The sequence below is a fragment of the Bos javanicus genome, chromosome 3 (genome assembly GCF_032452875.1).
Source record: "Bos javanicus breed banteng chromosome 3, ARS-OSU_banteng_1.0, whole genome shotgun sequence".
Taxonomy (NCBI): domain Eukaryota; kingdom Metazoa; phylum Chordata; class Mammalia; order Artiodactyla; family Bovidae; genus Bos; species Bos javanicus.
The window spans coordinates 91454918-91472110 of record NC_083870.1 but is presented as its reverse complement, the minus strand read 5'-3'; the positions used below and the strand labels follow the sequence as shown (position 1 = coordinate 91472110).

At 39.4% G+C, this 17193-nt stretch overlaps 1 protein-coding gene across 4 annotated transcripts in view; it reads right to left on the bottom strand.

Moving 5' to 3' along the window:
- USP24 (ubiquitin specific peptidase 24) overlaps positions 1-17193 on the bottom strand; it is a 155870-nt gene that overhangs the window by 68852 nt on the left and 69825 nt on the right. For all 4 annotated transcript variants that reach the window (XM_061411816.1, XM_061411818.1, XM_061411820.1 and 1 more), the window contains 11 exons: positions 16670-16746; positions 15554-15694; positions 15337-15390; positions 14179-14294; positions 12268-12334; positions 12035-12145; positions 11237-11335; positions 10970-11143; positions 5630-5715; positions 5366-5459; positions 4049-4204 (listed from right to left, as the gene is read on the bottom strand). In XM_061411816.1, the coding sequence (XP_061267800.1) occupies positions 4049-4204; positions 5366-5459; positions 5630-5715; positions 10970-11143; positions 11237-11335; positions 12035-12145; positions 12268-12334; positions 14179-14294; positions 15337-15390; positions 15554-15694; positions 16670-16746 (1175 nt within the window). The remainder of the gene's footprint in view (positions 1-4048; positions 4205-5365; positions 5460-5629; positions 5716-10969; positions 11144-11236; positions 11336-12034; positions 12146-12267; positions 12335-14178; positions 14295-15336; positions 15391-15553; positions 15695-16669; positions 16747-17193) is intronic.

The window sequence follows — 17193 nt, the reverse complement described above, 5'->3', positions numbered from 1 at the left end:
AGCTAGTATGCTCCTCTTTCATGAAACCAGCAAATGTGAATGTCTCAGGCTCCAGACTTGCCTAAGAGCAGGTAACATTATGTGTTATGTGGATATGTTCTAGAAAAAGTATATAAACCGAAGTTTTATAACAGTCCATTTATTATAAATGCTGGATGAGTTTCCTGATAATGATTCTAACTCCTATTTACTGAGCAACTGTCTACAAGGTACTAGGCATAAGATGAAGTACTTAATTTGCTCTATCTCTTAATTTCACTCTGTAAGGCATAGGTATTTTATTCTACAGGGAAAGACTGAGACCTGAGAGGTTATGTGACCTCCCACCTGTGGTCACACAGTTAGAATTTGAGTCTAGATGGGTCTCATTCTAACATCCATGCCCTTTTTATGACACTGTAGTATCCACCTAAAGGAAACTATTTTCACATAAATAATCAACCTGCAGTATGAGACTACAAATTTAGCTCACATCCTAGTTTTACCACCGACTAGTTGAGAGATCTCACATACGTAATTTGCCTTTTTGCCTCAGTTTTCTCATTGGGTAAATGACAGTAATTACCTTTCCCAGAGTATTGTTTGTAAGTAAGATAACACAAACTTAAGGTGCTTAGTATAAGCACTGGCACAAGACAAGTGCCCAGGAAACAACTGCTTATTTAGTTATGACTTAAATTTTTTTAAGCTCATAGCCTCAGTTTTCCCAAGGTTTTAATCTAGATGTAATTCAAGATCCTTTCTTTATTAAAAAAAAATCTGCTTCTATGAACTTATTAGTAATTTTAGGAGCTTAGATTCTTAATGTGATATTTTTGTCTAAAGATGCTTTCTTCCTAAGTTGCCCTTCAGGAAACTGGTTTGCCAGCTTCAGATCACAAGCATCATTCAGGAGAATGGGAACCTTCTGCTATCCTAACCCTTTCTAAGTGTTGACAGCCACAGGCACACACTCCCCATGCTTAATGGACAACAATTTAGTGAGGGTGAAAGATTTTCCCAAAGGAATGGGTACTTGGAATATCCACTCTGAATTTCCCTAGCAGCCAAACATAAGTTAAAGATTGAAATGCAAGGACATGAACCTTTCAGGTAACAGTAAAAAGAAGTGCTTTGGGGGTGTTATGGTTTCTACATTTTTTACAGAGCAAAAGGCAACCTATCAGAGGAATTCCCAGTTAATCTGAAGTTCTAAAATGAGACTGGGGATGATTTTACAGTCCTTTGGCTCTAAGGTAATGCAATCTAAGTAGCTGATGACAAACCACACCCACTGCTGGCTCATTCTGATTTTCAGGGTGCTCTCAAATGTGGGTGTTAAGATTTATACCTTAACTTTCTGAGACAATCATTTAAAAGCAAATAACAAATCTGGCAGCAATGCAAGATACAAATTTTATAAGACTGAATTAGCCAAAAATTTCTAGGTAATTTTCTGTTTTGGAATATTGTATGTATTTTTAAATGTTCACAAGAAATGAGGTCATACTTTATTTTTAAAATACATGCTAAATATTTTTTCCTTTTGGACCCAACAAACATTTTCACAAGAAAAATTATCTTAAGGCAACTATGAAACATTATCACAGCTCCACCATACAAACATATAAATAATGAGTTAAGCACAAAAATGAGTGAATATGACTTTATACTCCAAATTAGACTGTCAGATGAAATAAAACTTTGAAAACATGCCTGAGTAGGTATCTTCTTGTCAATTATGACCTTTGTTGTGATTCAAAACCTACTGAAGACAAATGGTAATTTGATAATTAAGGTTGCTCGGGCACCGATCTGGATTCCTTAATAAACAATTAACTAAATAGAACAATTTAAGGTAAAACAAAATCATTCAGGGCTTTATATTCCCTAGAACCTTACGTACCCTGAGGGTCTGGCAGAGCAGGGCAGTTTCCACCTCCACAGTGCTTTGCTACGGTTCTGATTTTAGGACTCAGCCTATCAAGCCTCTCCTACGTCTAACTCATAAGAACCTGGAGCAATTATCACACCTTTTCAACTCTGTGGTAGTTAAAACTACCACAATGATTTGTAGACAGTAAATAATTAGTAAAGTTTAGTGAACTGAATCTACTAATTTAAAGCTACTGTTAGGAAGGAGGGCAATAAAAATATTCTTTTGGTCAAATACTTTTAATAAAATAGCTTTCTTTCTAAAAACACCCTAAAATAATAATGTTAAATGTGTTTCCTGAGAAACTACTTATAAAGCTTCATTAATGGCAACAAATTGCAACAGCTTTTTTAAAAAGTTAGGATGCATTTAGTAACAAGGCTGAGGATTAAAAACTGATGTTATAAACACTTGCAAAACTTCCAGAGGAAGTTAATTACACATTTTTATACATTCAGATCAGATCAGATCAGATCAGTCGCTCAGTCGTGTCCAACTCTTTTCGACCCCATGAATCTCAGCACGCCAGGCCTCCCTGTCCCTCACCAACTCCCGGAGTTCACTCAGACTCACGTCCATCGAGTCAGTGATGCCAACCAGCCATCTCATCCTCTGTTGTCCCCTTCTCCTCCTGCCCCCAATCTCTCCCAGCATCAGAGTCTTTTCCAATGAGTCAACTCTTCGCATGAGGTGGCCAAAGTACTGGAGTTTCAGCTTTAGCATCATTCCTTCCAAAGAAATCCCAGGGCTGATCTCCTTCAGAATGGATGGGCTGGATCTCCTTGCAGTCCAAGGGACTCTCAAGAGTCTTCTCCAACACCACAGTTCAAAAGCATCAATTCTTCAGCGCTCAGCCTTCTTCACAGTCCAACTCTCACATCCATACATGACCACTGGAAAAACCATAGCCTTGACTAGACGAACCTTTGTTGGCAAAGTAATGTCTCTGCTTTTGAATATGCTATCTAGGTTGGTCATAACTTTCCTTCCAAGGAGTAAGCGTCTTTTCATTTCATGGCTGCAGTCACCATCTGCACTGATTTTGGAGCCCAGAAAAATAAAGTCTGACACTGTTTCCACTGTTTCCCCATCTATTTCCCATGAAGTGAAGGGACCAGATGCCATGAATTTTGTTTTCTGAATGTTGAGCTTTAAGCCAACTTTTTCACTCTCCACTTTCACTTTCATCAAGAGGCTTTTTAGTTCCTCTTCACTTTATGCCATAAGGGTGGTGTCATCTGCATATCTGAGGTTATTGATATTTCTCCCGGCAATCTTGATTCCAGCTTGTGTTTCTTCCAGTCCAGCATTTCTCATGATGTACTCTGCATAGAAGTTAAATAAACAGGGTGACAATATACAGCCTTGACAAACTCCTTTTCCTATTTGGAACCAGTCTGTTGTTCCATGTCCAGTTCTAACTGTTGCTTCCTGACCTGCATACAAATTTCTCAAGAGGCAGGTCAGGTGGTCTGGTATTCCCATCTCTTTCAGAATTTTCCACACTTTATTGTGATCCACACAGTCAAAGGCTTTGGCATAGTCAATAAAGCATAAATAGATGTTTTTCTGGAACTCTCTTGCTTTTTCGATGATCCAGTGGATGTTGGCAATTTGATCTCTGGTTCCTCTGCCTTTTCTAAAACCAGCTTGAACATCTGGAAGTTCACGGATCACATATTGCTGAAGCCTGGCTTGGAGAATTTTGAGCATTACTTTACTAGCATGTCAGATGAGTGCAATTGTATGGTAGTTTGAGCATTCTTTGGCATTGCCTTTCTTTGGGATTGGAATGAAAACTGACCTTTTCCAGTCCTGTGGCCACTGCTGAGTTTTCCAAATTTGCTGGCATATTGAGTGCAGCACTTTCATGGCATCATCTTTCAGGATTTGGAATAGCTCAACTGGAATTCCATCACCTCCACTAGCTAATTATTTATTTACATGCTATTTTACAAGTATAACAATGTACATAGGTATAAGTTGGGGGAAAAAAAGAGCATTTTCAAAGTCCAAAACAATAAAACACTTCAATTTATAGTCTATTTACTTATTTCTGACATCTGTAAGCATGAATCTTCAGACCAAAATGAATCTGTTAAAATTAAATTAAAAAAAAATGAGGTTTCTTACTTCTAAGTTGTAGAGCACTCTGAAGGTGGACATTCCTGGAGCAAAAGATCGAAATAGACTTTCTAAAATTGAACTGGCGCTTGGCTGATGCTGCTGCTTAGAAGACAGGGATGGAGACTTTGAAGACTGAGAACTTGTTTCAGACAGTAATGTTTTCTAAGTTTAAAATAATGAAAAAGGACACAAATGAAGGAGAAACATTATCACTATATATTCTAATATTCTTTTCCACTTTAATATACTCAAATCATCGACATTTTCTAAAAAAATTAACCTCAAGGCCACATCACTCTTCAATTATTAACGAAGCACTGAACTCCATCACACAGACCGTCAGTGGTCAACAGCATTCCATTCTACAGGAATGCCTCTGGGATTGTATTCTAAGCAACACTGGCGAGGCCATCCTAATTTATTTCCAGGTTTTTAAACTTTGTACTACTGAACTCTGATAATTAAATTATAAGATTGCAGAGTAGTAGTTTTGAGAATTTTGGGTGGGGAGAAGGAAATGGCAACCCACTCCAGTGTTCTTGTCTGGAGAATCCCAGCGACAGCGGAGCCTGTTGGGCTGCCGTCTATGGGGTCGCACAGAGTCGGACATGACTGATGCGACTTAGCGGCAGCAGCAGCAGTTCTAGTAATATAGTTTACAATTACATTAGTTCTCTTCTCCCTCAAATTAATAAATAAGGTATATGTGATAAGGTTCTGACCTGATCTAAATAATAATCACTGAAATACAAAATTTATAGCTTAGTTTTAACAACTTTGTTCTAAATGAATTTATTCTGAAAATACAATTAAACAATATTATAAATAAAACATTTTTAGTATAAACTCTTAAGGAACAAGATTGTAAAAATTAAACAAAAGGAACTAAATACCAACTGTGAAAAAATTAAGTGATAACCCATTTATGCAAACAACTCAAACATATGCAACAACCACATTCAGAGAGGCATCATGACAGAAGAAAAACATCACAGTTGAATGAGCACTGGAGTCTGACCCTAGATGAGACACTTCATTACTCTGGGTTTAGGTTTCCTCATATAAAACATGAAGGAGGTAGAAGCAGATGACATTAAAGGTTCTTCCAGTTCTAAAATTTGATGTCATTATTGACTACAGATAATTTAAAAGTCATGATGAAGTTCAGATTTCCATTTAGAGCAAAGGTATTTTTCTAAAGAAAAAAATCTGTTATGGGAAAGATGGGATCACATGACCTTTACGTGATGCTATGCTGCATTTTTACTGAATCATGATATAAAATTTCCATGCCTGTTAAATAACTATCCAAGATACTCATACCTTTCTTCCTAAAGAATCAAGTTGATCAAGGGCTTCCTGAATGGCTGGATCAGTAGGTATCAAGAGCAGAAGCTTTCGTACTCGTAGAGTTATCCTGAAATTTTTCAAATGTGAAATTTTTTTCTTAAGAGCCACAGTTTCAAATAAAAAACAGTCAAATTTAGTAGGGGATGTGGAGTGATATACATATTAAGAGAACATTTATTTGGTTCCCTAACTTTAATAGCTTGCTCTCTTGCAAGCTTCACAAACATTTCTATTTACCTTGGCTCCTCTAGATTGGCCAGCTGGTAAAGCATGTCGAATACATTACACACAAGCGCCATCACCACACCAGGGAGGGATTTCTCCTGAGGGAAAAAGCAAAATAGAGATACAAACTTACAAAAGAATTTTCTCCTTTTCTAATCAAAGGTACAAACAATAAAATGACTGGTTCTTAAAGACTGGCTACTGCAAAACTTGGGGCTTCCCTGGTGACACAGTGGTAAAGAATCTGCCTGCAATGCAGGAGATGCAAATTCAACCCCTGGGTCAGAAGATCCTCTGGAGAAGGGAATGGCTAACCACTCCAGTATTCTTGCCTGGAGAATACCACGGACAGAGGAGCCTGGTGGCCTACAGTCCGTAAGATTGCAACGACTGGACATGACTGAGTGACTAATGCTTTCACTTTGACTTCTCTGTCTTAATACTGCTCTGAGTAGGATTTCACTCTTAAATTCTTACTACATGAAGAATATGCCTGGAACGCAGGAGACCGCGGTTTAATTCCTGGGTCAGGAAGATCCACTGGAGAAGGGTTAGGCTACCCATTCCAGAATACCTGGGCTTCCCTTGTGGGTCAGCTGGTAAAGAATCCGCCTGTAATGCGTAACACTGTACAGGAGGTGGTGACCAAAACCATCCCCAAGGAAAAGAAATGTAAGAAGGCAAAGTGCTTATCTGAGGAGGCCTTACAAACAGATGAGAAAAGAGAAGTGAAAAGTAAAGGAGATGCGGAAAGATAAACCCCAACTGACTGCAGAGTTCCAGAGAAGAGCAGGGAAAGGTAAAAGAGCCTTCGCAAGTAAACAATGCAAAGAAATAGAGGAAAACAGAATGGGAAAGACCAGAGATCTCTTTAAGAAAATTGGAGATACCAAGGGGACATTTCATGCAAAGATGAGCTCAATAAAGGACAAAAACAGAAAGAACCTAACAGAAGTAGAAGAGATTAAGAAAAGGTGGCAAGGATGGAAGAACTGTCCAAAAACCTCTTAATGACCCAGATAACCACGATGGTGTGGTCACTCACCTAGAGCCAGACATCCTGGAGCGTGAAGTCAAGTAGGCCTTAGGAAGCATTACAACAAACCAAGCTAGTGGAGGTGATGGAATTCCAGCTGAGCTATTTCAAATCCTGAAAGATGCTGCTGCTAAAGTGCTGCACTCATTATGCCAGCAAATTTGGAAAACTCAGCAGTGGCCACAGGACTGGAAAAGGTCAGTTTTCATTCCAATCCCAAAGAAAGGCAATGCCAAAGAATGTTCAAATTATTGTACAATTGTACACATTTAAAATGTCAGCAAGATATGCTCAAAATCCTTCAAGCTTAGGCTTCAGCAGTATGGGAATAGGGAATTTCCAGAAGTACAAGCTGGATTTAGAAAAAGCAGGAACCTGAGATCAAATTGCCAACACATGCTGGATCACAGAAAAAGCAAGGAATTCCAAAAAAACATCTACTTCTGCTTCATTGACTATGATAAAGCCTTGACTGTGTGGATCATAACAAACTGTGGAATACGGTTAATGAGATGGGAATACCAGACCACCTGACCTGCCTCCTGAGAACATGTATGCAGGACAAGAGGAAACAGAACTAGACACTGAAAAATGGACTGGTTCAAAATTGGGAAAGGAGTACGTCAAGGCTGTACATTGTCATTCTGCTTATTTAACTTATATGCAGAGTATATCATGTGAAATGCTGGGCTGGAAGAATCACAAGCTGCAATCAAGACTGCTGGAAATACCAACAACCTCAGATATGCAGATGATACCATTTTAATGGCAGAAAATAAAGAGGAACTAAAGAGGAGAAGGGGATGACAGAGGATGAGATGGCTGGATGGCATCACTGACTCGATGGACGTGAGTCTCAGTGAACTCCGGGAGTTGGTGATGGACAGGGAGGCCTGGTGCGCTGCGATTCATGGGGTCGCAAAGAGTCGGACACGACTGAGCAACTGATCTGATCTGAAAGAGCCTCCTGATGAAGGTGAGAGAGGAGAGTGAAAAAGCTGGCTTAAAACTCAACATTCAAAAAATGAAGATCATGGCATCCGGTCCTATCACTTCATGGCAAATAAATGGGGAAAGTGTGAAAACAGTGTCAGATTTTATTTTCTTATGCTCCAAAATCACTGCAGAAGGTGACTGCAGCCACAAAATTAAAAGATGCTTGCTCCTTGGAAGAGTAGCTATAACAAACCTAGACAGTGTATTAAAAAGCAGAGACATCACTTTGCCAACAAAGGTCCATCTAGTCAAAGCCATGGTTTTTCCAGTAGTCACATATGGATGTGAGAGTTAGACCATAAAGAAGGCTGAGTACCGAAGAATTGATGCTTTTGAATTGTGGTGCTTGAGAAGACTCTTGAGAGTCCCTTGGACTGCAACAAGATCAAACCAGTCAATACTAAAGGAAATCAACCCTAAATTGGAAGGACTAGCACCAAAGCTGAAGCTCTAATAAATACTCTGGCCACCTGATGTGAAGAGCTGACTCACTGGAAAAGACCCTGATGCTGGGAAAGATTGAAGGCGGGAGAAGGGGGCGACAGATATGAGATAGTTGGATGGCATCACTAACCTAGTGGACATGAGTTTGAGCAAACTCAGGGAGATAGTGAAGGACAGTGAAGCCTGGCGTGCTGCAGTTTACGGAGTTGCAAAGAGCCCGACACAACTTAGCGACTGAACAACAATGATGAAATATAAAAATGTGAAACTTGAAGATGCTATGTACATCACTTCTGCTATTGATAAACTGTCTTAATAATGCTCTGAGTGGGATTTCATTCTTAAATTCTCACTACATGAAGAATATGCCTGCAATGCAGGAGACCCCGGTTTGATTCCTGGGTCGGGAAGATCCGCTGCAGAAGGGATAGGCTACCCACTCCAGAATTCTTGGGCTTCCCTTGTGGCTCAGCTGGTAAAGAATCCGCCTGCAATGTCGGAGACCTGGGTTCGATCCCTGGGTTGGGAAGATCCCCTGGAGAAAGGAAAGGCTACCCACTCCAGTGTTCTGGCCTAGAGAATTCCATGGACTGGGTAGTCCGTGGGGTCGCAAAGAGTTGGACATGACTGAGTGACTCTCACTTTCACATATAAGTATAGTTAGTTTTTAAGAAACATCACAATATTAACATTAACCCTGCGGGCTTCAGTGGTATCTATAGCAAGACTATGCTCTCTAAGTTTTAAAGAGTCAGCCACACAAGCATCTTACATAAGGTATTAAATGGAAGAGCTGTATGTAATAACCCTCTCCATTAAATACTTTTACTTCACTTGAGTGCTGGTTATTATCTTACTTTCTAGACTGTAAACACATGAAGAGCAGAATGTCTTTTGCCAGTTTTGTACCCCTGGTGCCAAGCTCCTGGCACAGAGAAGGTACAAAAAACCTTGAATGATTCATAAAATCAACAAACACAGACTACCTATTATGTTTCACTGTTGTTTTAGGTGCTGGAAATACAGTAGTGAGCAAAACATTCAGAGGTCTGCTCTCACAGAGCTTACATTTCACTGGGGAGAGAAACAGGGACATTAAACAAGATGAATATTTTATATAGTACGTTAGATGGAAATAAAGCAGGGAAGGGAAATGAGCCATGCAGGAGTAGGAACAGGCTGAAAGTTTAAATGGGATTGCCAAGAAGGCTCACCAAGAAGGCTACATTTGAGTGAGAGCAGGAGGAAGTGAGAAAGAACCTGGTATCAGCGAAGAAAATGCCTGGGTATTGGGGAAGAACAGGGCACAGGCCCCACTATGTTTGAGGACCATCATCGAGGCCACTGCAGCTGGAATGGTGAGGGGAGGGTGGGTCCTGGGGGAGACCTCAGGGGAGAACACTAGTGAGGGGGGAGGTGCGGAAGCCTCGGAATTGAGGAGTGGCATAATCTGACTGGTCTGTAAAAAGATCATGGGATGCTGGGTGCTACACACCAGAGAGACTGAACTGGAACAAGGGCAGAAGCCCTGCGACCAGACGCAGCACTACTGTTACCCTCAGGTGGTGGGTGGGGCGTGATGGCTGCCTCGATCTGTGTGGAAGCTGTGGAGGCAGAGAAGAGTAGCTGGCTTCTGGATATAGATGTATTTTAAAGGTAGAGTCAAGGATTTGGTGATGCATAGAGGTATGAGGGAAAGAAGGGACTTCAAGATTCAGGCATGAATCCCTAGAAGAATGAAATAGGCATTATCTGAAACAGGACAAGACTATGGGATGAAGAGGTTTGGGGTAGGAGCAGGTGGTGCGAAAGCAGGTAGCAGCTCAGTTTCAAAAGTTAGAATGGAGTCTATCAAACATTTAAGAGGAGATGCTGTGTTGAGTAATTGGTTCCATGTATCAGATGGTAAAGAATCCACCTTCAGTGTAGGAGACTCAGGTTCGATCCCTGGGTTGGGAAGATCCCCTTGAGAAGGGAATGGTAACCCACTCTGGTATTCTTGCCTGAAAAATCCCATGGACAGAGAAGCCTGGTGGGCTACAGTCCATGGGGTCACAAAGAGTTGGACTAGACAGAGTGACTAACACAACAATCTACACTTCAAGCTAAAGATAAAAGTTGGGGTGTTATCAATGTATATATAATATATAAAGTTTTGAAACTGGATGAGATTCCTAAATAAGATTCCTAAATAAGCATAGACAGAGGAGAGGTCAAAGGACTGAGCCAGGGAACTTCTCTGCATACAGATCAGGAAGACAAAGCAGCAGCAGCAGAGGAGCCCAAAGAGGAATACCTAGAGAGGGATGGAGAGCCCGGTGAGTCCTGGAAGACAAGTGGAGAAAGTATTTCAAGGGGAAAAGATCACAAGGAACAAGTCTGCTGAGATGTCAAGAAGATGAGGATTAAGAGGTGGACAAAACATGTGGAGTCTCTTTTCAAGAGGAGTCAAGAGAGGATGGTAAAGAGAGTCCAGACTCTTTCAGGGAGCTTTGCTGACTTGAAAAGGAGAGAACTGAGGGAAACTGAAGCTCAAGTTTGGGTGAAAAAGGTACTTTTAAAAGATGGCAGAAATAACACAGCACATTTGACTGTTAATGGTAATGACCCAGTAGAGGACAATCAATGAAGAGAGATGTAACAGAGCAGCAGCAAGCAGGGGCCAGGCAGAATCACTCAGACTCACAAGAGTCTGGTTCAGAAGACTGATGAAGTACATAGTCTTCTCCCAAGTAAATCCCAGCATTTCTGTGATACAGTTCTGAAGAGTCAGGACTTATGAGGAAAGGACATAATCATCCAAATCTATATGGGCTGAAGGCAAAACTTCATGATGTGAAGTTCTTGTTTTGCACTTGAAGATTATCACTGGATACCTGCTCCATGGCGTATGATGAGCTGAACACCCCGCTGCTGCTGCTGCTGGAGCTGGTTGAGGAATCTGCGGAGCTCCCAGATGGTGTCCCACTGCCAGAAGTCTTCACTGTGAGGATTTGTTCATCAGAGAAGCCCAGCTGGTGGAGTAGCTTTTGATCTTTATTCACTGTCAGCTGCAGAAAGTGGTTTCTTAATTACTGAGAAGGAAAAGAGAGGAGAATACTGACAACAGACTAAAGTGACACAAAATGTGTATTTACACCTACCAGACTGTCATTTGTAAATATCTGTATACTGTCCACTGGAGAGCACAACTGCTTGGCTATCTTCCACCGGACACTCCCTATAGTTTCATTACTGTGAGCCTGTAAAATGAAGTGAAACAATACTGTAATTCGCTTATCAATTAATTTAAACAGCTACTAGTGAGCACCTTGTATGTACTGGGCACTGCTGCAGAAAGCTGGGAACATAACACAGAACCCAAAGACAAGAACCCGTGCCCTCATGAGGCCTCCCCTCTGCAGTAATTAAACATTCTATTCCATACGTCACTCCCCATCATGCATGTAATCAAATTTCAAATCCTTCCACTGCAGAGCCTTCCATTCTTCCCCTTCTCACCGTGCTCTAGTCACACCAGCCACTTTCCTTGCCACTGAATAAACCAAACAGACTCCCACCTTAGGACCTTTGTACCTGCTGCTCCCTTGGTATGGAAAGCTCCTCCCCAGAAATAACGTGCTCTGTCAATTCATTCAAGTCTCCATTCAAATGTGACCACCTCAGAGACCATCCCTGTCCATTCTAAAATATGTCATGTATACCCATCTGATTCTGTGGTATTCTTCTTAAATCTTTATAACACCCATTTATCACCTGATATCATGTACTTACTCATGTACCTGCTTATACCCTATCAACTTCCTTTCAGTTCTTTATTTTAAATTTGTTTACCACACAGCTTTTAAAATAGTCATTCTTGCCGCTATCTTAATCAATGATGTTCATATGAAAATAACAAGACAATATGGAAATGGTTTCAGAACTTAATGTAAACCTACCTCTACAGTGAAGGTATCTTTGGTAGACTCGTAAGTAACGTTAAGAGTTAAAAGATGTCCGTGGAATGAGGCACCATGAGGTAGAATAGTTCGGGGGACAGAGTAAAAATCCTTGAAAAAGACACAGCAAGTCAAACAAACAGCACAGTGCCACAGTTAAATGTCACAAAAATACACTCCTAACAGACTAGTTATAGGGTGATAAAGTTGTCTTACAAAGAAGAGAGGCTTACCTCTATAGTGATCACGTAACGTTCTGCCAGAAGCAGTAATCGCTCAATTATTACAAGTTTAGTGGATCTATGAATTAAAAAAATTTTTTTGAACATACTTGAATTGCTAACATGAGCTCAATTTCAGTCTCTTTCACCAAAACCACAACCACATTTAGCCCTCACTGAAATCTGCAAAACTAAACTTCCCTTTTACTCAAGGGAGAGATGGTTCAAGCAGGTCACAGCTGTCACACACAGACGGATAACAGGGGAGAAGCTGGCCCTCCCCACGTTTCCTTTCCTGTCCTTTTCTTGTCTTTTTTTTTTTTTTTAAACAGTTGTTCCACAAATAGAAGGCCTGTGCTTCTTCTGGGTCTGCAGGCTTATTTGTTTATCAATTCACCAAGAATGAACAATCAGTGAGTTTGAATCTCATAATCTTACAACTAAAATATGCCATATAATTCTGTAAACACACAGAACCTGACAAAGTTCTGAACTGCCTGAAATTTAGAAGACAAATGCAAACCATTTAGTATACCACAAATGAGAACTGCTGTTTAATTAGCTTAAGAATGAGGCAGAAGAAAAAGATCCCCCCCCTTCAAAAAATGTTCATCTGGTTTATGTGACTATCCTGTATAGTTAAAACATATACAGAAAATGGTATCCCAAGGATTTTCAAAATAGTTAAGAAATCAACACACATCAAAGAGATACAATCATCTTTGGAACAGAAAACACATAGCAAGGAAGTGTGGAGCTCTCAGACTCTAAAAATGAGACCTGAGGTCTCTTTAGGTCAGAGTTAAGGAATCTTGCCTATCATTTGAAATAAGAGGACTCCAATATCCAGCAGCTTATACAGTGACAGCTCCACACTTTATTAAACACTACACGTGTTAGCACTGACAGATGAAAATCCAAGTGCCCTCAAACACTTGATATTCTGGAAAGTCTAAATAGTTCATACAGGTGTATTTCTAAATCTCAGGCATGCTGATTAGCAGTACTGGAAATTTCACTTTAAAAGAGTTGGTTAGCACAGGGAATTATACTCAATATCTTGCAATAACCTATAATGGAAAACAATATGGAAAAAAATATACATATATAACTGGATCAGTTTGCTATAAAGTGCTTTAAAAAGAAAAGGAACACCCCCAACTGTAAATAAAGAGAAAGAAATACACACATTCCAGAAGTAGAGACTCTATCAGCACCAACCACTGGAGGGCAGCAGAATGAGACACAGAGGGAGCTCTTCTCTGAGAACCTGACCACCACTGATTTGGGGCTGCTCACCAGTAATGAAAGACTTATTAAAATCCACAGAAGTAGTTTAACTGCTTCAATTTAATTTTCTAAATATCCATCTATTCTCCTTACTATACCAAAGAAGCACAGAAAATGCTCAACTCAAATTTCACTGACAACATCTGAAAACACTCCACACAGCAATGTGATTTAGAGATGTCAATTCAAACTTTTAACACAATTATTTCAAAAATAATTTTAAGTACATAACATTTTAACTATGATTATATCATAATGTACAATATTAATCATCACATGCCACTTCATTTTGCTTACACTGTGTCATGATTTGTCTATTCAAAAAGTTATGTCTAAGTAAATATTTCAAATTTGAAAAAAATTATTCTTCAGACAAAGAATATATCTTGGTTCAATCATAGAGTAGGCTACTCATATTACACAGAGTTAAAGTAAAATGAATCAAATGATAAAATATATGACAGGGAATACACAATTTTCAAGGATATGACTATTTGAAAAATACATGAAATAAAATGAGGAAATGAACAATTAACAGAGATCTCCAAAGGAAGAAAAAAGATTCCAATTTTGCTTTTAAGCTGACCGATCTTTGTGTGTTGTGCATCTGCTGTAACTTCTGTAGTCGCTTACCTGTAAGGAGACTGGACTGACGTGGCTACGGTTGGCATGGCAGTGGCTGTCAGCATTTTTGTTGCTCTGGTCACAGCGTGTGTCAGAGTGGGGCCACCAAGTGCCGAACTGGCTGCCTAAACAAGAAATTATTCTACATCAGGGTTTCTCAACATCAGCTCTGCTGACATTTTGGGCTGGAAGCTGTTTTGTCATGAAGACTGTCTTGGACTTTGTAGGACGTTTAGTGGCATTTCTGACTTGTACTCACCACCCACTGGCCACCAGGTGCCGGCAGGACCTGTCTAGTGACAACCAGAAGGTCTCTAGACACTGCCAAATGTCCCCTGGGAGGTCAAATAATCTCCGATTGAGAACAACTGTTCTACACGTGTTATTACTTACACGGTATCTTATTTAGGGTACCTGAGTACTTTAAGTGTTTTTATAATCACGTATTTGGATGAAAGTCACAACCTGGGAACTCCTGTACAGATTCACTGCCAGCATATATTCACTACCAGAAAATTTAACTTTTTAACATTTGAGGGCAGTAGCATTTTATGCTTTTGGAACACTCTTTATTAGGTATTAAACTTCAACAAGCACAAATTAGGAATGAAAAGATGAATGCTTACTACTTTAACCATCATGCTAGAAATAAGGCACTGGCAACACACACGAGACAGTATTAGGTCACAGGCTACTAATGGACAGATAACCAATACGGCCTACTACTGAGTGTGTTGCTGTGGCTTTTAACAGCATTTATGATATAAATGAAATGACACATGAGGAATGATGGGAAAAGAAGCAAGTGTGTATATAAAATTTCTGGACCAAAAAAGGAGAAAAAGAATCTATTGAAATGTGGAATGTAAAGAAGACAGTTTTATACCCCAAAAGGAGGTGGGGAGTGAGGTGTGGCATGGTAGGTGAAACAGGGAAGAGAGATGGTGGAGGGAGAAGGAATGATTTCCCATAAAGTTACGTTTATTTCTATATTGTGGGTATCAAGGCAAATGCCTGTTCCCTATGCTGACAATACGATACTGCTGGCAAATTCTTCCAACGGGATCCAGCCAGAACTATACATGATCTCAAAATACAAAATTATAAATGGAAAAAAACTCAAGAGCATTTATTTCAAAAAAAGGTTAAATAAAATTTGCTACTCACTTCTAATCTTGTGTAGCAATCAGCAATGAATTTCTTATGTAATGATACAGAATCCTAAAAGTTAAGAGGTAAATGGAAATTAATGAGTCTACCATTTAGTTGTAATCATTATTAAGGATAAAATGTCAAAATAAAGAAGCTAAACTTTCAGGCACGCCAACTTATCAATTAAAAATACATTACTTTTTGTGTATGAGCACCTTTTTTCCATACTTACCTTCTTTAACCTAGGATTTAGATTAATATAACTGTAGTTTATAATTAATTGAATAGCCTCATTAGCAATTTCTTCATCAGGTGATTCCATGGCTATTTTCCAAATGAAATCCATTCCTATCAATTCCAGTTTTTCTACATACTGTTCAGAAGAAAAAAAATTATAGCACATCAAGGCCACAAAAATACAATTATTTTCTGCTACACTGTAAATCCATACCTCTTACAGTTCACTATGAATTAAGGCTACAAAAACCGAGGTACACTCGAGAACATTATTATACAAAACAACAGTTTTATATAATAATTTTTTAAAACAGAAAACAGCCAACAACAGAAACACTGGGCAACTTCTGTGGAATCAGGACAGATAAGGAGATTTTCCTCCAGGTGTTATCCTACACTGAAGCTGCAACTCTACCCAGATGGGGCACTGAGGCACACATACAGGAATAACATGGGCACCCCCTGCAGGAGCTTTTCTTCAAAGGAAAGGGAGTCAAGCTAGAGGTGGTTACTAATCCTCAGGGCTCAATCTGGTCTTTTCAAAGCTCAGTTAGAAATGGCCAGATCGAGGGCTTACAAGATCTTGTAAAAATTCTAGGAAGTCAGGTCATGAATGAAACAGATCTGGAACAAGAGTTATTTTTCGCCTTTTTAAAGCTACTCACGTAAATATAAATGTAAGCTGTATACATTCTCATTTTCCTGCTTCTCTGTCTGTTCTAAAAATTTCCCTCCAAATCCTTGCCTCTGAGACCTCAAAACTGAAGATTTTGGTACATTCTCAGGTACCTGTGAACTGTTGGATCTGAGAGGTTAGAAGCTGGGCTAGAACTATCCCTATTCTGCGTTCACCCAGCCACAGGAGGCCACTGGCTCTCTCAGGTCAGCAAAAACCAAAGAGGAATCTGAGAAGTCACCTGTATGGGAAGGGGAATGCCCTCACACTCTGAGGAGCTCTCTGAATGATGCAGGAGACTGCAGTCAAGGAGGAGCCCATTCTTTTTAAAAAACCTCATGTCTTCTCTCAATTAGAATATTTTTTTTTTTTTGCTGAATATCAAGTTTTACTAGATTATCCAAATTATCTAGATTTGCAAACAATGCTACTTACCAACTGAGCTCCTTGTCTTTTCAATCGATGATCACACAGATTCACATTTTCAAAAAAAGTCTTAAATAAGTTAAAACCTGAAATTATAGAATGTCAGATAAATTCATGTACTCTTGGTACCATAGATAATCAATGAAAAGACAAAGTATATCAAGAGCTAAAACTATAAAACTTTCAGGACAAAACAGGCACAAATCTTCAAGACTGTCAATTAGGCAATAGTTTCTTAGATATGGTATCAAAAACAAGCAACAATAACGACAAAAAAATTTCATCAAAACTAAAAGCTTTTGTGCTTCAAATGACTATCGTGAAAATGAAAAGCCAATCCACAGAACAGGACAAAATGTTGGTAAATCATGTCATTTGATAAGGAGTGAGTATACAGAATATATAAACAACTCTTAAAACTCAAAACTAAAAGGGCAAATAACCCAATTTAAAGATGAGAAAAATTTTAATAGACATCTTTTCAAAGGGGATATGTAAGTGATCAAAGAGCCCATGAATATCCTTAGTCATCA